The sequence below is a fragment of the Lactuca saligna genome, chromosome 4 (genome assembly GCF_052625555.1).
Source record: "Lactuca saligna cultivar CGN05327 chromosome 4, ASM5262555v1, whole genome shotgun sequence".
Classification (NCBI taxonomy): domain Eukaryota; kingdom Viridiplantae; phylum Streptophyta; class Magnoliopsida; order Asterales; family Asteraceae; genus Lactuca; species Lactuca saligna.
This window is the reverse complement of record NC_136420.1, coordinates 58,293,527-58,316,136: the sequence shown is the minus strand read 5'-3', so window position 1 is coordinate 58,316,136 and position 22,610 is coordinate 58,293,527. Positions and strand designations below refer to the sequence as shown.

At 33.0% G+C, this 22,610-nt stretch overlaps 2 protein-coding genes across 4 annotated transcripts; one reads left to right on the top strand and one right to left on the bottom strand.

Annotated features, from left to right (window-relative positions):
- The first annotated feature begins 10,598 nt into the window (after nucleotides 1-10,598).
- On the top strand, nucleotides 10,599-11,060 carry LOC145039643 (S-protein homolog 29-like). Its single transcript, XM_078987673.1, has 2 exons — nucleotides 10,599-10,999; nucleotides 11,054-11,060. Exons 1-2 carry the CDS (start codon nucleotides 10,599-10,601, stop codon nucleotides 11,058-11,060), a joined length of 408 nt encoding a protein of 135 aa, XP_078843799.1.
- A 64-nt stretch (nucleotides 11,061-11,124) lies between these two features.
- LOC145041951 (FACT complex subunit SSRP1-like) lies at nucleotides 11,125-15,647 on the bottom strand. Of its 3 annotated transcripts, XM_078990205.1 has the most exons (17): nucleotides 15,490-15,632; nucleotides 15,050-15,291; nucleotides 14,819-14,952; nucleotides 14,407-14,592; nucleotides 14,214-14,319; nucleotides 13,933-14,069; nucleotides 13,650-13,828; nucleotides 13,428-13,536; nucleotides 13,155-13,241; nucleotides 12,960-13,052; nucleotides 12,510-12,707; nucleotides 12,288-12,433; nucleotides 12,060-12,210; nucleotides 11,846-11,950; nucleotides 11,585-11,773; nucleotides 11,428-11,506; nucleotides 11,125-11,358 (listed from the first exon to the last, which is right to left on the bottom strand). In XM_078990205.1, the coding sequence occupies exons 3-17, from the start codon at nucleotides 14,870-14,872 to the stop codon at nucleotides 11,246-11,248; spliced, it is 1,932 nt and encodes a 643-aa protein (XP_078846331.1). In that variant the 5' UTR covers nucleotides 14,873-14,952; nucleotides 15,050-15,291; nucleotides 15,490-15,632; the 3' UTR covers nucleotides 11,125-11,245. The 3 variants fall into 3 exon arrangements, with proteins under 3 accessions (XP_078846331.1, XP_078846332.1, XP_078846330.1); XM_078990206.1 differs by lacking the exon at nucleotides 15,050-15,291 and having other exon boundaries at nucleotides 11,585-11,761; nucleotides 15,490-15,647; XM_078990204.1 differs by lacking the exon at nucleotides 15,050-15,291 and having other exon boundaries at nucleotides 15,490-15,646.
- Between the last annotated feature and the right edge of the window lie 6,963 nt (nucleotides 15,648-22,610).

Below are 22,610 nucleotides of genomic sequence, written 5' to 3'. Positions count from 1 at the left end.
ATTACCAAATAACCAGAGAAACTATATATAAAAAGAAAAAATTATGAATGGTTCTTGTTATGAAAATTGATTTTCTGAAAGCTATTTTAATTTACAAAATTATTTTATGAATGTTTCTTGTTATAACATTATTTTATTTTCTATTTATTTCTTTAAAAAATATATATTTCTCAAAATATGAATCATTTTGTAATCTGAAAAAAAGAGGTAGTTTCACAAACATTATTTATGAATAAATTGATATTTTGTGATTGATCGTAGGGGTGTGTATGGGGCGGTTTGGTTCGGTTATTGGTCAAAACCGAACCATAACCATTATGACTGGTTAATGTATTTTGGTAGCCATTGGGTATGTTTAATATTGGTTATCGTTAATGGTTTTTGTTGGTTAACGGTTTTGTTTAATGGTTAATAATGGTTAACCATAATGTTCAAAATAACATAAATGGCGAAAGTATAGTGGCATAAAAATGAAAAGAGAATATAAAAAATCCTCTGCACCAATGTTTGTAACCTAGCTTATAGTAATAGAATAAAATGTGTACATTTTATATTCAGAGTGAAATAACACATAGTCACATTCAATAAAAGTATAACAAATTAAAAAAACCTTGACATTAATAACTTTGTATATTGATAATTGATATTAACATTAAAATAAAGCCAAACGTTCATACATTTTCAATGCGATTAAATCAAAAAGTATAAATAAAATAGTTAAACATTTATATTACGTGTTATCTGTATAAAAAAAAAACCAATCATTCATATACATTCAATGTGATTAAGTAAAAACAGTAAATAAAAAGCAATTTTTTTAGAAAAAAATACATTCTTAATATATCATAAAGTGAAGAAGAACTAAAAACTTAACTTACCTAGAAGTTTTGATTATAAATTTAAAAAAATCCTTCAAATAGAACTATAAAGTTAAAACAATCTTTGATTAGGATTAACGGTGTGAGAAGCATCCGATTGGGATTATGAGTGTGAAGATAAAATTAATTGAGAATAATATTTACAAATTATAGAATTAGCCGATTATGAATCACAACATTAATCAATAATATAACTCAATGCATGATTGGAAAATTGTGTGTGTCTGCATATGTAACGCCTGTGTTTCCAGGCTTGCCATTTTTAGCAATATAATGATCTAGGTTAACCTTTGTAACCCGTTTTGAAATAATAAGATTGTATTATTTGAGTATTATGTGTTTTGTGATTAATTGCTTAATTATGTGGTTTGATTAATTAAGAATAAAAATAAGTGTCAAAATTTAAGTGTAAATTAAACTTGATATCTTTAGATAATGTTGTAGTAGTTGAAACAAGGTTTCCGGAGATATAAAGAATGCCGAAATCCGAGTTATAACGAGGAAGTTATGACCTGTCGAAGTTTCGCGACAGAACCGGCAACGCTGGATAACGTAAAAAGTGAAATTTAAGTTAAAGCGATATTTAGCCTTAGTGATCTAAACGAGAATCGAAGATCTCGTTGTTAGTATCAAAGCGATAAAAAGTTAGGCGAGAACGGACGTCGGACGAAGAAGTTATGAATTTATAACGAAATTTTCTGTCACAGCCTATTAAAAATAAATAATAAAAATAAAGTTAAAATTAGCCGACGGAGTCTACACGAAAGTTGTAGAGCGTAGTCTCACCTTTCCGTGGATATAAAGAACGTCGAAAACGGAGTTCGTATGAAGAAGATATGAATTTCCGAAGTTTATTAATTAGTTTGTATTTATTTTTAAATCAAAATTCGGAAGCATTATCCGAAGGCAAGTCACAGGTCTGATCCGACTTACGCGCCGCGTAAGTGAGTACGCCCCGCGTACTCCGAAAGTGTCGACATCGCAGCAAGTGGCTTCGGATACGTAAGCGATGACGTTTCTCGGACCAGTACGCCCCGCATACTGGCGTACACCCCGCGTACGAGGGGCTTCCAGCCTCCTATAAATAGGATGCGAGGGTTCCGGGTTCCATTGCTATTTTCCTCTCGTTTTTGTGCCGAAGCTCTGCGTTTTTACCCCCGAAGCCATCCCGAAGTCCCGGTAATATTCCCGAGTCCCGAAGCGAGTCCCGAGATCCCGAAGATCCTAAGAAGTGCGGTTTCCAAGCCGAAGCTCTGCCCGCGAGAAGTTCGATTTTCGTAGAGATCTTCCAGATCTGCTGAGGATTACGACTTCTGCAAGCCGTAGTCCTGTCCGATCATCTTCTAATCAAGTGAGTGTATACTACCTTTCATAAACGCAATAATAATACAAGTATGGTTTGAGTGTATTAAGTTTATTGTCGTTTATACGTGTGAATGCGTTGTTACTTTCTCCTAACGTATAACTATGAAGTATTTTATACGAGATACGTGTTATGTGTATATTTTGTTGTTATGTGTGTGAATGTATATTCACTTTCTTCTATCTTACAGATCTGATTATTTCTATATGAAATACGTGTTATGTGTGTGTGCCTCATCTGTTATATGGAAAATGTATTGATCAAGCATGCTATACAGGTTTTGAAAATATGTATAAAAATGTATGTTTTTATCTACTAATATGTTGGGTAGAACATGGGTAGATAGTTGGTGTTTAATAAACAGATGAGAGGCCGCGTTGTTGTTTTGATCCAGTCATCTAGCGGAATTTAGATGACGACCACGGACTTTCCTAGACAGTCCAGTGGAACGCTAGCAGGCTCATAACCTGTAGGTGTTAATGAACTTGGGTGTTCATTCGCTGTATTTCATCCCCCTCATGGTTGCCTTATTTGACTTATATTGCTGAGGAAACCCCGCAGCATGGGGTGACGTGTTGTCACCCCGATGAAAATATTCTTAGATTAGGTCCCTTGTGTTAGTTATTTTAGGGACATAAAGTGAGAATAACGGGAATGGGTAACTGGGTTATTATTGGTTGATAATAATTAATTTAATTATTTATTGTGGGTTGAAAACCCTATATGCTCAACAGGCTTCCAAGCCTGACCCACTCAGTTTTATTTGTATTACAGGAAGTGACGCAGGGGCGTAAGATGGATGAACCATCAAGTTGTTTTGTTTACAAGTCTGCATATGTTTATATTGTTATATGACTTGTAATGTATTCGTTTATGCTTATTGGTCTGTATCGGAACATGACACCCCGAGTTTTGATTATAATGAAAATACATTTCTTTTATGAAATGCTTCGGTAAACATTGTTTTATCGTGTTTTGTTTTTGGGAACAAATTCCGCAACTCTTTCAAATCAAAAGGATTTACTCTGAAAATATTTAAAAGCATAAATGAAAATCGGTCTTTTCTGGCCGAGATTTTGGGGATGTCACAGCATAATCTACGTGATCATCCTTTTATGGTTTGATTGCATGTTCATCTCCTAATAAATGAGGATTACTGAATTATATTTTGAAAATTTAATGGGTCTTAAATAAGTTTGACTATATTATTTTATATATAATCTATAATTTTTATGCATTAAAATATATAGTTAGCGGTTCGGTTAACCTATAAAACCATAACCGAACCGTTTGTTATCGGTTAACAAAAATTAGAAACTGAACCAACGGTTTTTAAAACGGTTCGGTTATTATGGTTCGGTTATATCGGTTAATTTGGTTATGGTTCGGTTTTTCGGTTATTATGCTCACCCCTAATTGATCGTATAGCGGAGTATTTTATAACAATTAGAAGCTGAAAAAGCTTTTGAAGGTTAAAGGGATGTTAGTTTAATGAAAGATTTTATTATTAAAAAGTAGAACACTTTTAACAAGATTCAGTGTTGTTCTCCTTCTTTGAAGTCGAGGATTCAAATCATGTTAGAGACATAGGTGGATTTAGAAGAATAGTTTTAGGAGTGGAGTAGATTTTTTGTTCTAAAAAAAAGGATGAACAAAAAAATACGAGAATACTAAAAGTAGAAAAAAAACACATTCTTTCTAGAATTATTGAAAAATTAAAGTGATTATTAAAACACACACAAGCGTTAATCATAAGTGCAAAACAGCTAATAAACGGATCTAGTCTTATATAATTTTATAAAAAATAAAAAATTCTTTTTAAAGGTATTTATCGATATATATATATATGATCTGAAGGTTTTTTTTTTTTTTTTTTATTGAGGTATAAGGCAAACATGCAATTAAATGCACTACTAATAATTTTTGGATAACCGTTAATTTTTTTAAAAACAACATATATAGATTTTAAAATTATAATAATATAGTTAATGATCCATTGAACAATGTTGATAAAGCTTCCAAACCTCTATTGCAAAAAACCAAAAGTATCAAAAACGAATAGCGTAAGCATGCATTAATTTTGCTATGCATATTTTCTTGCCTTATGTTGCTTTTCATGAGATAAGTTTTAAAATAGTTTGTTCCACAGTAAAAAACTAAAACCCCCACTCTTCAGGCTTACGAGGAAAGAAGCTCCTGTTAAATCCGAACATTCATGTTTCTTTTTTTTTATTCATCCAAAAACTAAAATGTTAGTTGGTGAATGTTGATCTTTTTTCCAACGCGTGAAGCAAAAAGTTTACTAATGTTTCTTTCTTGGCAGAAACCCCGACATAGCTAAAAACGTCAAAGAAAACATCCATAACCATATTATGTTGATACTTGAAACCTGGGTGTTCTCTACAATATACATCTTTCCCAAACGAGTCCAACCATGTTTGGAACAAACTAAACATATTTCATCAATCGAAGTTCTCTACAAATCTGGTATATTAACTTTGAGATGCTTTTTTGGAGAATATATTCTTGTTAATGTAACTAAAATCGACCTTGACCTAGATCAAATGACTTTAGGCAAAAGTAGAGCTCGATTGTAAAGTCATAAGTTTTCTTGAGAAAGGCTCCAACTCGAATAGGAAAAAAAAAATTCAATTCAATTCAAGCGTTTCAATAACTTGAGATATTTATTAAAAGTATGTTTAATAATACAAACTTGATTCAAATTTAATAAAAGTATACATACTTTCTTTACTTTCATATTAAGCATAGAGCTTTCCAAACATTCAAATCATGTTTTGTCAAACTTATTTGTTTAATGTTTGAAATATAGCTTTATATCCAAACTTAAACCTGAATCATTTCTCCAAATTTTATATAAAAGGTACGAACCTTATTGTTAGGTACTAGTCATGATACATGTTTTCTTCATCAGGTGTAGTGTTTTTAGATCTTAAAACATGAAAATTGTGGGTTGTCTTTACATTTACTTAAACAGATGCATATGAAGTAAAATAAACAAGCCACCCACGACGACGGTCTATGTAGAAACAAGCCAACACTCATGTGCCTTAAGCCACGATGATGGTTTCCTTTGGAAAAATTAGTGCACGTTTAAAATAATATATTCAACAAATTATATATATATATATATATATATATATATATATATATATATATATATATATATATATATATATATATATATATATACTAGCCGTTACCCGCGCACAGCGGCGGGGACAAATAGCTTCTTTCAACGATATTTTTTTAAAGAAAAATGTTATGTTCCAAAAGAAAGTTCATGTCGTGGGTGAGAGGAAGGGCGGTAGTCGTGATAGTGGTTGATTGAAGGCGAAAGGAGGCAGAGCGGCTGTGGTGGTGGTGGTTATACTGTCTTGGTTACTGGTTAGGGTTCTTCGAGAGAGTGTGCGTATATTTCTTACTTTGAAGGGATTACGAAGATAGATATTAGGAGATTGTTTGTTACCAATGTGAGAGAAGAGATCCTCCATAAATTGTTGACATTGACCGCTTCAAATGGTTGAAGTGTTGAGATTGACGGGTTCAATTTGCAAATGAATTCTTCTATTAATTTGATATGAGATTTTTAATGGATAAAGGATATGGTTAAAGTTTTAATATTATTATATTATAAATGGGTTGTACTTCAAGCTTAATAGTTTGGACGTCTTAAAAAAATAATATTATTATATTCAATCTATTTATAGAAATAGTTAGATTTCTTTCATAAGTAGTATATATATATATATATATATATATATATATATATATATATATATATATATATATATATATATATATATATATATATATATATATAGTTTGATATTAATGGAAACATGATAAAAAGTTATGAATTTTAGATATTTTTTTCGATAAAAAATAAATTCTAAAACTTGAAAATATAATGGTTCATTGGTTCTAAGGTTTAAAATGGTTCTTTGTTTCACACACACACACACACACACACACACACACACATATATATATATATATATATATATATATATATATATATATATATATATATATATATATATATATGGGGATAGAGAATATACATTACAGCCCCACCTAAGCTTAGGTACTAAACCTCTAAAATATGTCGTTTTAACATGCTAAATATATCCGGTTTGGTTTCCCTTGTTAAATATATCATTCTCCATAACATTTCTTCCTTTCATTATCGTTTTATCATCTCCGTTTTCTTTCCTCAATTATCGTTTATTACTTCATCCAAGTGAGCAATACTAAACCCTAAACCTAAACCTAAACCCTAAATTTAAACCCTAAACACTAAAGCTAAACCCTAAACCCTAAATCTAAACACTAAATCCTAAACCCTAAACCCTAACCCTAAACCCTAAACCCTAAACCTTAACCCTAAACCCTAAACATAAACCTAAACCCTAAACTCTAAATCCTAAACCCTATTGTGTTGATCTTGAATTTACATCTTGAAGTATTAATTGAATCCATTAACCGTAATCTTTATATAGTAAAACAATGTATTTTTAAGAGGTTTAGTACCTAAGCTTAGGTGGGGCTGTAATGTATATTTCCTTTTCCCTATATATATATATATATATATATATATATATATATATATATATATATATATATATATATATATATATATATATATATATAGAGAGAGAGAGAGAGAGAGAGAGAACGAACAACGGTTCAAATTAGAACATTTATCGGATTTAAGAATAAATTTTAACCACTAATTTTACAAGATAGCAAACTTGTATATACATGAAAGTTCAAATCCAAATATGAAAACAATAAAACTGACGGGAGTATTATTGTCAATTAATTCCATAACCACGATCAAATGTTTTAGTAATGATCATTCTCTCTCATTTTCTAATACATCTACTTCCCTCGATCACTTTTCTCTACCATGTCGTCACTAAAATCCTTGAAAACCCCTAACAAATTGTCTGCATTCCATCGTTCCTTACATATTTGAATACGAAATACTTCACATCATCACAAATGTTTGTGCAAACATGTTTGCGACAACGAATCCATTGTCAAAAGTAAATATTGACATACCAAATGATTTTTTTGAACTAAACACAATTGTATTTGGAATGTCTGCATCTATTTTAGAAAAACGAACTACTTGTTGAACGTTTTGAGTTCGATGATACTCGATTTTCATGATTATCAGAGTTTTTTTTTTTTTTTTTTTTTTTTTTTTTTTTTTTTTTTTTTTTTTTTCATTTAAGAGTATTTGTTTTACTTGATTTTATTCTTAACCTCCATTGTAAGTGTATTTGTTAGCATCTACTAACTATGAAACTAATATACGTGACTTATACTTGTGGAAAAGAGTAAAATGTTTGAACAAACATATTCTAGAAAACAATAATGAACAAAAAAAACAGGAAAGACTTTAAATAAATATGTTTTATACTTCATTCATTTAATAATTAGTTGTGATTCATCTATTTTATGATAAAAACAATAATAACTACAAGAGAAGTTAGTCTATTTAACAAAACATTGCTTTAAACATATGTGATTGTCTCAATGTATTGTAATCATACATTTTATAATACAACGTTTTAAATCATGTATTATTAACATAACACTATAATCATAAATCTTTTAGTCATATATGATTAGAATCATATTTGATTAGTAACACAAGTTATTAATCATAAAATTGTATAATTACTTATGTTTTAATCACATTTTTATATATCTAACACATATGACTAGACACATAAACAACCCACGCTTTGCTTTAATTGCATGCGATTACAATCTATTGTATACATAAAGAGATTTAATCGTGTGTGATTAGCATTTGTTATTTTCTAATTTTATATGATTATTTATCATGATTTTGTTCAATCACATGTGATTTTCTAATTATATATATACACATACACACATCTTAGTCAATCCTAAACCAAAAGCAAAAAATGTAAATGAAGAAGAAGCTATACCAACAAAAATGACAAAAGCAACAACAAAAAGGGTCCTTGAAAAAGATATACTTCAAATTTATATGATTAGCATTTGTTATGAACATTGTATGGTTATTTATTATAATAACATAACATTGTTTTAGTCATAAGAGAAATGTTTCTATTTAACAAAATATTATTTTAAACATATGTGATTGTCATCTGTTATAAACTCAAAATATTTTAATCATACATTTTATAATACAATGTTTCATATATGATTGTTATGTGTTATAATTATAAATGTTTTAGTCGTTGATTAGAATCATATGTTATTAGTAAGACAACTTATTAATCATAAAATTGTCTTTATAGTTACTAATGTTTTAATCACATCTTTATACATCAAACGCATGTATTTAGACACATAAACAACCCACACCTCTTTAACCATATATTGTTATTGTCTGTTATATATCCAAAAAAGATTTAATTATATGTGATTAACATATGTTATGAATATTATATGGTTATTTACCATGATTTGGTTTAATCATATCTGAGTCAAATTTATGAAAATATACTTATAAATATGAGGGTGTAACCTATATTAATTAGAAAACAAAACAAATATATTTGATATATTTGTAGGTGTTATGGATACATGTAAGTTGGAAATGAATTATTATTTAAGAAAAACAAAAGTTATGTTATTTTTATAGAAAAAAGGACATGCTAAGATAAGATAACGAAGTTTAAATTTCTATTAGAATTTCTAGAAATCTTATAAAATACTAGGCTTGATAATGTTAATAAGATTTTCGTAATTATTTATTTTGTTTTGTTTTATTTTTATTTTTGTTTTTGTTTTTGTTTTTTTATTTTTTTTATTGAATAATTAACCATATATCATTTATCTATCAAATTAAGTTTAGTGTTTGTGTAAAACATTTAATGCCAAATTCATCAACACCAACTAAAAAAGACAAAATTATATAAATGGTCTCGATAGTCTTTTACATCTCACAACTTTAGTCCTTGTTGCTAATAAATTTTACAACATAGTCCTTATGGTTTTGAAAACTTATATGATTGGTCCCTGAGCCATATGAAACAACTTCTTTGCCTTTTTATTCTTTATTTTTTTGACATCTTTTTTATTTAACTTTAGTTTTACAAAAATAAAGAAAATCTCTCTCTCTCTCTCCCTCTCTCTCTCTCTGTGTGTGTGTGGAAAGGTTTTACTTGAAAAAAAAATCACAATCCAAAACAAGCACATCACGGAAGCACAAAATCTAGTTGATTTACCTTTTTTATAGTTGGCACAAAATCTAAAGATTTCTCTCACTAGTATCTGACTAACATTAGTATCTGCTGAACTATACTCGATTTCAAGATCAATCAGAATCATTTATAATTTGCTCACAAGTATTGAACCTATTTCACATGATTGTCCATTCTTCTTGTATGAAATTAGTTGGTGATTGTCCATTCTTCTTGTATAAATTAGTTGGTGAGTGTAGATTCAGTTGCATCTCTCATGGACTCGGATTCATGTGCCATTTTAAAACACGATTTCCAGTGTACATCAACAACCATAACCACAACCTTGTTTTGTATTCATGGCTTTCTATCTCCTTCCAGAACTAGAATAAATGAAAATGAGAAATCTGAATTATAAGAAACCAACTTCTGGAAGTCTTAGAACTAATACAAATAGAGATTACTAGATGGAAGAGGTGGAGAACCCAATGAGGTTTCCAAAGTCGTAGTTGAGAGTTTGTTGGCATGGAAGGAGGAAAAGAGGAGTCCGGTAGGGTTTTATTTTGGAGGGGTGTGGGGGGAGGGGTTATGTTTTATTAAATTTTTTTTAGCAAATTAGATAAACAGTATAAAAGAAAAGATAAAAGAAATTAAAAATGACAAAGAAACCATTTCATATAGCTCACAAGACCAATCATGTAAGTATTAGAAACCACAAGGACCATGTATATAAAAAAAATTTAGTAGGGATTAAAGTTTTGATCTTTGGTAAACCATTAGGACCATTCATATAACTGTCTTAAAAAATGATGTACGTTTTTCAGTATGGTTAGATTTTGTTGTGGTGTATTGATTCATACGTGGTTTGCCAGCTTAAGAAATATATGATTTGTTACTCATTGCTTATGATTTCATCTTAATACGTTATGGAAAATGTAAAAATCGAACCACTGAAACCTATCCAAATTCCAATATGGTAAAACTTACAAAGGAATAATGATAAGAAATTTATGAAAACTAATGACAATTTAATTCCTCAAATCTCCATTAATGAAAATGGGAATATATAAAGTTATAAACCAAGAGACAAAGAGGGCAAACCTTAAAAGTTAAAACACATCCATTTCTTCCAAGATGAAGCTGACCATGGCGGCCGGTGGTGGTTCAATGGCGGTGGCTATGGCAGCAATGTTAATAATAAGCACCTCAATTTGTGTATCTAGTGGTAAAAAAATCACAGTACAGATTACAGATTTGATTAGATACGACAATGTAATGGTTATTGATTGTCGATCGTCAGATGATGATTTAGGACAACAGACACTGTTATATGGCCAATCTATGGAGTGGAGATTCAATCCCAATTTTTCAAAAACAACATTGTATTATTGCAATGCTATGTGGGAGGCGAAGCAAATTCATTTTCATGCATATGAATACATGAGGGATAATTATGGTTGTGGATTAGACTGTCGCTGGTTGTTTACTGTTGATGGTTTGTATGCATACAACTCCAAGAATGAGTCTTGGGATTTTCGGTTTTCTTGGTATGTATAACTTATAATATTTCTTTTCTCATCGTATCATGTTTCAAATTTTAGTTTGTGAATTTCAACTTCTTAGTTTGGTTTGGTGAGTCAACTAGTAAAAGTACAATGTAGAAAATCAAGAATTGGGAAACAAAATTTTTGATTACCTTTTTGGTTGTGGTTTCGTTATTTTGTCTTTTATTACAATACCTTTAATGGAAGCTTAAATTCAAAACAAAAATTCAAAAACGAGTTTAGGCAGTGTCACTCAGAATTGTTGGGTGAATTTGTTGGTTGTGGTTTGTAGCTGCTGAGTTCATCTAGGTATCGTTTTTTGTCTGCCAAAGCCTTTGCTTCATACGGTTCCTTCTCCTCAACTACAAAACAAAAGATACATACATCAGAAAAATATATAGTTATTATTTAAAAAAAAAAAAAAAAAAAACCTGTTAATTTGTTCCATCGTTCGCCGAGAACCCTTCCAATCTCTTGAAATGAGATACCAGGGATGTCCTTTTTGACATTCTGAAATTGGAGTTATGTGAGTTGAGTGAGTAATCATAAGGGGCGTTATGGTAAATTCATATAATCTATGGAACGGACCTCTCTTTCGATCTGTGAGAAGAACATGAAACCACTCATAGCTCTCTTGGGGGCATTTGGGTCTTTCTTCTTCTTTGGTTTTCTCTTCTTTGATCCGTCATCTTCATTGGCTTTAGGTCTCTTCTTACTTGAAGACGGCTTAGAAGAAGTAGGAGCAGCTTCTTTCTTGGTTTCCTTCTTCACAGGTTTCTGAAGATAAAACCAAAATTCAATTGCTTTTAAACAAAGTAATAGTAATAGTAGAAAGGAAGAAATTAAAACCTCCTTTTCCTTTTCTCCTCCACTTTGACTACCATCAGAATCATCTCCCCCAGAATCATCAGTAGGCGATCCTCCATCATCTTTGTCAACAACAAAATCTTCATCCTGCATAATTTACTAACCAAATTCAACTTTCATTTTCTTATTAGGACTTTAAAGTAAGATAAGATGGTATAAATAAAGAATTGTTGAATGAAAAAACTTGGGTTGTGACCTCCTCATCACTATCATCTACACCAGCTTCATTCTTGATGCGCTCAAGATGCGGGTCAACATTATCATCTTCCTCATCCTGCAGCACAGCAGCAACACCATCTTTTGTGGTTTTTGCAGCACCCAGATTCATGATTTTAAGACCTTTTGAACTGCAGTATTTATATCATCATCAGAATGCCACTCATGCTATGCTTAATTAAAATTTTAAAACAATAGTTATACTGACTTGATGAAATCAAAGAGATTGTGATATTCGTTTCTCTGAATGTTCCTGAAAAGATGTTCTTGTTCTGTCTTCAGTCTAATAAGGAGATCAAAATAATGCATATTTGATCCTCCCGCAGCATGTCTTTCAAATTCCACATAATCAATCTGAATTGAAATCAAAACTAAATCAAGTCAAGTCAAGGGAATATTTAATTAAAAGAATCAAATTGTTGTCTAATACCTCGTCATATAGGATAAGAGTAGGAGGTTTTGGTAGAAAAAAGAAGCTCTTTTCAAGTGGATAAAGAACACCATCTTCTGCTTTTAAAGATGACTTCACAGCATATCCATCTTGACAACTTCTGAATTTCCCTGGTCTTGTGAGTTTTGTGCCAGATAAGCCTCTTAATACCATTGTGAACACTTCATGAATCAGTCCCTGACAATTTAAAAGGTTAAATATGCAACAAATAGTAATGTACTTTCATTATATTTTCAGTTTTTCTTTTCTTATCAAGGCATTGTATACATTTTGAAAATTCTACTCAATAGCAGCATTCTGCTTTTGAATTTTCATTTAATTAAGATATGGTTGTTTGAAAAATCTACCAAATTATAGTAATGAAAATAGTTTTGTATTTGAATGACATTGCTATGTATTGCATTTAACACTATTTCAGAAGTAGTTTACCTTATAAGATGGTTCTAGTTTGTCCTTGTATTTAGTAGCAAATAGATCTTCATTTATTGACAAGGTGCTTTCCACCACATAATCCGTTTCAAACTTTGTCAACCAATAAACACATACAATAAATACATTTCTGATTTCTTCACAAAAGATTATATATATAAATATAATTATATATAAAGCACTACAACAACAAACCTGCAACACGATATGTGGATACATGGTTTGCCCTTTACGAATAGGTGGATCGAGAGTAACAACCACAAATGTATGTGGTTGGTTTGACTGCATTATAACAACAAAAATATGAATTATAAATGACAATGGCTGATATAGCAATGTACATTGTCTTTAGAAATTTGTGGGAAATACTAAAAGATATAGGCCACATGCTTTAGTTTTTACCCATGGGTAGCAATGTGGTTGCATTTTTCTAGCAATTAAGGTAACATGCAACCTAAATAGACAAACCTTGGGTAGTACAAACACGCGAACTACACTGCTGAACTGGATTTTGAAATCATTGGCTTGCCCTTGAAGTCTCAAAAAGGATAAGTGAAGTTCAACATTGTATCGACCCCTGCAAGGGAAAGAGACTTGAGTAATTTTAAGAAGGAGGAAATGCAAGGAATTCAATTCCATACTCAAGATTGGAATGGAATTGAATGCATGGAATCTGGAAAAAGAAGTAACCTTGGAGTAAGAATTGCAATGCCCTCAAATGTAACAACTGCTTCCTCACCTCCAGCACCAACATCTGCCATTGACATTATTTTCTCACGGAATACCTGTGCAGGTGGGCGGTTTTCATCACCAACAAACTGTGTGTTGTTGGTGGGAATATGAAAACTTATCTCCATCAAAGAATCTTTCTGTATCAAATTAAAAAGAAAAAAGATAGTTAAAGTCACAGACTTCAAGCATTGTATACCATATACCATAAGGAAGAAATGAAAATTGATTAACAAACAGGAACCTCATTTGCACCAGTTGTGTCATCCACATGGAATTCCAATATGACATCATTCTTTCCTTGTAGCTGTGTTTGGGAGACATCAGCTAAGGAGACTTCAAATGCTTGCTTTGAACCAACAAGAAAAGACAACATATTGCCTGAAAAGTTTCAGAAAGGAAGATACTGGTATGAATAACATGTTAACTAGTTTCATTGACATCTCAATATTACTAAATGTGTGTTGCTCCACAATATACTAATTTGGAGATGTTACAAAACAAGATAAGGATAAAGGTCTCAACCATTTAAATCAACTTCTCCCCAGTTTTTCCCACTAATAGAAAGCTGTTTCTCTTCTGTTGTTAACCCACAGGAGTTCTGGAAAAAGTTGGTCAGGCTAATAACATCCTGAAACATAAAATAGAACACTATGATAAGGACAAAGATGTTTGATATGTAATAAAGATACTTGCATGAATCACCATGAAAAGCTACCTGATCACGAAAACCAGTGAACTTGTACTTCAAACCATCTTTGATTCTAACAGCAAGCTGATTAGTCCGAGGAACTTTCATCCATGTAAGACCAGAAATATCAGACTTATCAACTTCAATAGCCTTACCACCTCCTTGTTTCTTCCATAATATACCACCCGGATGAACTTTAAGCTGACCTGGATTCTGGATTGTTCAGAAAGCATGTTAGAAAGTTGTAGGGAGATGGAGTAAAGGAATGAGAAGATTAGATTGGAAAATAAATTACCAGTTTCAATATGAATTGGTTATAAACATTTCAGTTTTCATAACATGGTATGTATCAATTTGCAAAGATTAGTTACAATCTGAACAGCAATAAAAGATAGATGAAAAGAAAAAACATAAGAAGGCTTGACTTGAGAAAACTCACGGCGCCCCCACGACCTCCGAGAGATATATTGTTGAATAAGTGGCCATCTGCCATTGTTTCAATTCAAGATGCGAAGAACTGCCTCAGCTGCGGATTGTTTGATAATCAACTGGTGCTTCGAGTCATCAAGATGCCTACAAATCACTCGATCAATCAATTAATGTTTATCTATAATGCCGTTGAAATGAAAAATAAACCTGATAAGCAATAACGCAGGAAAGAAATCATTACGGTTTAAATCTACGACCAATGTATTGATGACATACGTCCCTAGTGTATTCAACACAAACTCAAAATCCATTCTAATTTTCGGGCGAATACATCAGATTTCGGAAACTAGAGAACATCACAATTTCATTCAGAACGAAAACCAAAAACGAGGGGTTGTGTAAATCGTATCAGTAGCAAATGTAAGTCAAGCTAGGAATAGTATTAATGATATCAAAACATCATCCCTTCATTGAGCTACTTTCCTGTGAAAAAAACGAGTAGATTCGATGATCCTATATTAGTTTCTACGAGTTGCTTTCCTATATCGGATCAATTCGAAAACAGGTCAATAACAATAAACCAGATTTTTTGTTCAGTAAAAAACAGAGATTCACAGAATCTATAGACAAAAGTGACAGTCAAGTTAACAGATTGATTTAGATTGATAATACGTTACTTACTGGGATTCGAATTACACGATTAATTGTTATTGATTGAGAGGAGCCATGAATGGTATGATTTGATTTGATTTGATTTGATTTGATTTGATTTTGTGTGTGTGAGAGAGAGAAGGGGGGAGGCGGGGAGGGCAAAACTATGAACAAAGTTTACAAACAAGTCCCTGGTCAATTTTGTATGGGGTCAAGATTTGTTAGGTTTTCGCTCACAAAAGTTAAGGAATAACGTAAACTTCGTATATACTTTTAAATTTATAATATTTCATCATAAAAGCACAACTTTTTACGTCATACGAATTTTGAATTTGTGTTATTTCATACGGATCTTAAATGTGATAATAACCATGTATGTAGTGAAACAAATAATTATTGAAATCTTAAATGTGATAATAACCATGTATGTAATAAAACAAATAATTAGTTCAATCTTAAATGTGATAATAAATGTGATAATAGCCATGTATGTAATAAAACAAATAATTAGTTCTCGAAGCAAAGTCCTCGTGATATATAGAGAAACTTAGTCTAGCTTGATGGATAACTACTTCAATCTATGTTAATTTATGGGATACTACCTAGTCCTCGTGATATACCACCCAGGGTGCATGGTGGTGTGATGTGGCATTGGTGGTAGCGTGACAACACCTTCCCATTTGGTGCTCGGTGCATGGTGGTGTGATGTGGCATTGGTGGTAGCGTGACAACACCACCCCATTTGGTGCTCGGTGCTTACGCTTCAACACTTCACTATTAGAACTTGTTCAATTTGTATTAGAACTTCTAGTGAAAGGGTATGATGGTGTAGTGGTGCTATGTCCTATAAAATAAAAAGGTGTGGAAGATTGTGGGGTTGATGTGTAGTGTGGTGGTGGTATTGCCATATATATATATATATATATATATATATATATATATATATATATATATATATATATATATATATATATATATATATATATATATATATATATATATATATATATAAAGAGAGAGAGAACTAGTCCATATATAAATGCAAGAACTATATAGTATATCCATGGAATACTAATATAAAAGTCAAGATTAATATATCATTAAAAGGTTGTTTGGTTTAATGGTGTTGGTTTTCTTTTGAGAATTTTGGAATTAAAAATCTATCAAATTGGTTGTTGGTTAAAAATATAAAATTTTATAAATTCATCGATCTTTAGAATATCTTATAGGTTTTTATAATCCTTTCAATTATCCTAAGGATATTCCAAGCTTTTTTGAACCTTCCAAAAAACACTATAAAATTTATATTAATCGTATAATTATGTCCCAAACAATGCATGATTTTTAAGGAATAGAGAAAGACTATAATTATGTCTCAAACATGAATATAATGCATGATTTTTAAGAGAGAGAGAGAGAGAGAGAGAGAGAGAGAGAGAGAGAGAGAGAGAGAGAGAGAGAGAGAGAGAGAGAGAGAGAGATGGTTTTGTCTTGCATTCATAAGTGATATTGCATTACTCCGTTTAGGTCAACCCTTATTGAAACCCCCAAGATTTGTGCCTAGTTCCCGAGTCTAACAAAAAAATAAAAGGAGATAAAAGAAAGTCAGGAGAGAAAAAAAAGAGAGAAATGTAAGGAAAGCAAAAAAAATTCTTTTGTATTCCTGAGTTAGAGAGAAATGAAAGGAAAATTAATCATTTTGTTCTTTCTTTTAAAAGCCTCCCAATTCGGAAGAAAATATAGGAGGGAAAGTGATCATTCTATTTTCCCCAACTTCCTTCCTTTAATGAAACTTGGAAATACCAATTTCTTTTATTTTCTTCTCATTTCTACTAATTTCCTTTCTTTTCTCTCGTTAAGTTGAACTCGGGAATGGGGTATTGAACTTGAGACCTCCCTATGGAGATCCCAAGCCTTATCCGGTGAGCCATCAATGTGATGGTTCCATAAACTAAACATAAAATGCAATGTAAATCTATGAAATAAATGTGTCAAATGATGTATAAAATACATTCAACCTCTAACATCACATAATAACCTAAACGATGTTTGGGATTGCCTCTTTAAAAACTTGTTTATTATTATTATTGTTTATTAGCTTATCTGGTGTTAAAATCGAGTTTTAGAAAAAAAAAACGTTTTAATTAGCTTATCCGGTACCAAAATATTAGAAGTTGTTAAGTTGTTTTTTAGTGTTCGACAAATCTATGTATACATGTAAAATGAACGAAAATGACATCTTACATATTATTGTTTCTACAAATTAAAGGTAAACGTGTAATTTAGTTTCCACCCTTAATAAGAAGTTTCCAATAAGTTAAAACAAAACAACTTATCAACAAGGATTTATTACCGCTACCACACCATTTATTTTTCAAGCCAAATACTTAAAATGTTTATTACCGGTGCCAAACCGAAATAAGTTAATAAATATATTGAATAAGCAATCCCAAGCACCCCTAAAAATGGAAATTGTCTTTAAATGTCATGAACAATTAGTATGAATAATTTTCACGAGACGATCATGCCATCTTAATTTGAATCTTGTCTTTATATTTTATTGAGAAAGTGTTGATGAAATGTAAGTGCTATGTTAATGTGTACTAACTGAAGACTTGGTGTGTGAGACCTATAATGAATACCCTAAATTGGATGATGATGAATCGATTTGACAATTGTGAAGTTTAGGTTTAAAGTGTAGTGTTGTATGAATAATGAATACATGATGTGAGAAATGAAAATGTTTACAAAGGCCTTTATATTTTTTTAATATTAAAAAATGGAAATTTGGGTAGCCGTTGAATGAAACGATCAAGAAGTCATACGGGACACCATGTTGATCTAGCTTTTTTCAAGGTTTTAATAAAGAGATAAGTCAAATCTTGGAGATTGATTTTGAGTATTCGATGGGTGATATTTTCAGTACTGTTTTACATCTTTAAGAACGATAATAAAGTTAAGGGGATGTTTGGTTAAGTTTATTTAAGGAGCTTATTGGTTTATTAGCATTCCACGCCACTATAAACTAAAAATATGTTTGGATAAAAATAACTTATAGCGGTCGGAAACAACTAATAATCAATTTTTTCATAAGTCACTTCACTCTAAGTTATTAGTTTATAAGTCAATAAGACATAAGCTAGTATGTAACACCTGGATCATAGAGGTACTTAATTTCTTGAATTTTAGCTTTGGAATAAGGTCACAACGTGAGACATGGTGGTCACGTTGTGGGTGACCATTGACTAGTTGACCCGTGTTTTTAAGTCTCACAATGTGAGACTTTGAATGCTCACGATGTGAGAACGGCCTGATGACCAAAACCTTCTTATTTCGGGTATTTAATGGAATGAGAGGGCTAGGGTTGCCCATCCTTAGCATCCTTCACTCTCTTGCCTCCTGAAAACCCTAATCTCGACCTGCTTGAGGTCCTTAGCCATTTTGGTGACATTGAAGCACTAATTTGGTGGTCTTTGGCTCATTAAAGTGGAAGACAACTTTTGTGGAACATTCTCTTGGAAATCCAACTTCTACATCACCTTTTTGCAGAGCTTTTGGACCATTGCACATCATAATGCTCTAGCCTTTTTACCTCTTACATGCTAGATCTAGATTTTAAGCTCTTTATAGCATGGTTGTGTGGGATTGCATGCATGGGATCCATAAAGTTGGCAACTTTATGGATCATTGAGACATCTTCTGTATTATAATCCTTGGATCCGAGTTTTAGAGTAGTTTTAGACTCCAAGCATGAGTCTTGATCCTATTTTCCCTCTTTTGACCTAGTGAGTGTTTGAGTCATGCATTGGACATGCATGACTAAAAATATATGATTTTTATCATCCTTTGGGTGAGGGAAGACCCTCTGAAAAGTCCCAAATAGTGGCTAAAAGAAATAAGAGCTTAATGCTTAATGTTGGCCAAGGTAGTACTCACAACGTGAGGAATGAACCTGTCACGTCGTGAGAATGCATGCCATCCTGACTGTTTTTTCCAAGTTAGGTTACGACATGACCAAGAGTAACCACAATGTGATGATGACTAGAATTGAGATTGGGCGAGTTGATGGGCTGAGTTAACTCGCTCAGTTGGGACCAGGTCGAGTTGATACTCACAGCGTGACCATGAGCTAGTCATGATGTGAGGGTCAGCTGTTGGAGCTTAGACCGTTGACTTTGGGCCATTTTGGGCCTATGTTGGGCCTTAGGGTTCTCTAGTTTGGCATGGGCCATTAGTGGTCCTAGTTTGGGTTTGGGCATTATAAGGCCTTAAGACCTATGGGCTCAACCTTAGATAGTAACTAGGGTTGGTATTGATTATGTTCAGTGTGAGGAGCCGTTATGCAGCAAATTTGGGCGCGAGATTTGCTATCTTTTGATTGAGGTGAGTCTCCTCACTGTGCTTAGCGGGTCGAAGGCATGAATGCTGTCCCATGATTTATTATGGTTGGGATGCTAGTTGTCTGTGTGACTCTTTCATGTATAGTATGTGGTATGCATACTGAGCGGGGTTTGATGTTAGGCGGGGCCTGATAAGTGTATTGTATCCTATTGATCTTAGTGATTCTTGCACGTGATTCTATATGTCTGTATATATGTCGGGTGAGACACGATGCCAGGTGGGGCTTGACGAGTGTGATAGGGTGGGGCCCATTTCATGTTATTGACAAATATGCTCTAAGCAGGGCTCGATATCGGGCGGTGAATGATGGTTGTTGGGCATGACCCATTGTATGTTAATATGTATGGTATGAGATGTTTTGGGGAAATCACTAAGATTCATGCTTATAGTTTTAAATTTATGTTGCAGGTACTTCCAGATCGAAGGGAAAGAGCTCGGGATAATCGCTTCGCACACAACAAATTTCCACATTATTTAACCTTGTTGTATTGGGATGATTGATTGACATACTATGATTTTCGTTTATGGTTTTATGAACACGTTTGGTTGATGTTTTTATTATTATGAAAACGAAATTTTTTGTTTTAAATTTTGCAGTGTTGCAGAAATCGGCGATTAATCGTTTGGCGGCATTGAACTGATTACGATTAGGTTGCTTGGCGGAAATTGGTCAAAATCGGTCAAACTCGGGCTTGGTGGTCTTTCAGGGGGTCAGAACAATTCGATACTTCAGATTTCAGGTTGTGTAGATGTGGTTATCCAGCAGTGGATTGTTTTAGGCTGAGAAAGGATTCATTCATCTTTGGGTTTGGAGACCCCTGATAGGGTTGGTTTCAGTTGCCTTTGGGAAGGCCATTGTATGCTCGGGGTGGTGGCTGAGTTACTCATGTTTTCTGGCGTGTATGGGATGGTAAGGAATGATTTTTGAGGACAAAATCTAATTTAAGTGGGGGAAAGTTGTAACATTCGTTTCCTTGGATGAATCAAATTAGCGTTTCGGAGGGTCAAAAGGTTAGAATTTGGCTAAAAGGGGGTCCTCACGACATGGGGAGGGTTGCATGAAGATTTCATCCGGGACTAAGCTCACGACGTGAGCAATAAGAGCTTACGACGTGAGGAGCGCTGCAACCCAAGCCCACAAAGTTTTAAGGTTTCCCACGTATTTAAGCCCATTTATCTTAATTTTAGGGTTCACTTATAAGCCTCCACCTTCCCCTACATCAGAAAACCCTAACCCTAATCCACATGGTGATTTTGGATCCATTTTAGTGTTTTGATGGCTAGAAGAAAAAAGGAAGAGGTTCTAGAGTATTGGTTCAGCAATGAGGTTTCATTATCATCATCTTGTGTACATTTTAGACTATTGTAACTACATCCAAGATCCAATGTTTATGAGATCAAATTGCTAAGTCTAAGTTATAAGCTCCTTTTTGCATGTTTGGGTGGGATTGCTTGCTTAGGGTCGGTAAAGTTGGCAACTTTATGGACCATTGACTCATTCTCTTCATTATAGTCTTTGGATCTGAGTTTTGGTGAAGTTTGGGACTCCAAGTTTGAGTCTAGATCTTATTTTCCCCACTTTTGGTCTAGTAAGAGTTTGAGTCATGCATTGGATATGTATGATTGAAAAGCTTCGATTTTTATCATCTTTTGGGTAAAGGAAGACCCCATGGAAAGTCCCAAGTTATGGCTTAAAGGATTAAGAGCTTAATGTCTTAAGTTGGTCTATTCAGATCTCACGGCGTGAGGTTTAAGACCTTCGCCACATCGTAAGGATGTTGGTCACTCCGTCTGTTTTTTCGGGACTAGGTCACAACGTGACTCAAGGATGGGGCACGACGTGAAGGAGTTTGGAATCTTCTCGATAGGTTGAGTTGACTCAGGACTGGGTCAAGTTGACCCAAACGATGCGACCATGGTCTGGTCACGATGTGAGAACCGTTGTTGGAATTTTGGACCGAGGATTTGGGCCATGATTGGGCCTTGGTATTTTGATTTAGGCTTATTTTCTAGCATATTGGGTTTCTTTGGATTTAGGCCCATGATGGGTTTTGGGCGTAATTTGAAGAATTGGGCCATATTTGGGCTTTGGGTGATCATTTTGGAATTTAGGCCTTTGGATTGTTAGTTTAAGCCTAGGCTTTGGGCCAAGTTGGGTAAAGGGTATGTAACACCCTATTTATTTAATAAATAAATAGATAAAATTTATTAAAGAGTAGTATCCCTAAAATCCATAATATTCAGTAAGATGTTGGTTTTGGGAGCTAAATGTTATAATTTTAGAAGGCGAGCGTTAAAGTGTAAAGCTCGCTCTTAATTTCTAAGTATAATTGAAGGCAGGGGATGCTTGGTAACAGTTAGGACTCAATATGAAAGAAATTATGGAGGCAAGGGATAAAATGTAAATTATGGATTTATATTGTAAAGATTTATGGAATTAGGGATTAAAAAGGTAAAATGTGGACTGGATTTTTAAAGAAAAGGGAAAGGAGGGGCTGATCTTGGCATTATGGAAATAAGTTTGGGGGGTCGGGGTATATAAACCCGTCACCCCGGTGAAGCCCTAACCCTAACACCACTCTGTCCAGCCGCCACTTGCACCTCTCACTTCGAGCTGCCGCAACCTCCTAGCCACCGCTGAAGCCAATCGCCGAAGTCCATCCTCCCTACGTCAGAATGAGAGCACGTCTGTCGGAAGGTTAATTATTTCTGTGAGACACAGGACCTCAGCTACCCTTTTTGGCATTACC

Bases quoted from the DNA above. Each gene is read 5' to 3' on its own strand.
- LOC145039643 (XM_078987673.1), top strand. From the start codon at position 10,599: ATGGCGGCCGGTGGTGGTTCAATGGCGGTGGCTATGGCAGCAATGTTA.
- LOC145041951 (XM_078990204.1), bottom strand. From the start codon at position 14,872: ATGGCAGATGGCCACTTATTCAACAATATATCTCTCGGAGGTCGTGGG. The intron at 13,242-13,427 runs GTTTGTCTATTT...GTTATAATGCAG, and splicing joins GCGTGTTTGTACTACCCAAG to TCAAACCAACCACATACATT. The intron at 11,951-12,059 runs GTCACAACCCAA...TAAATTATGCAG, and splicing joins TAGATGATAGTGATGAGGAG to GATGAAGATTTTGTTGTTGA.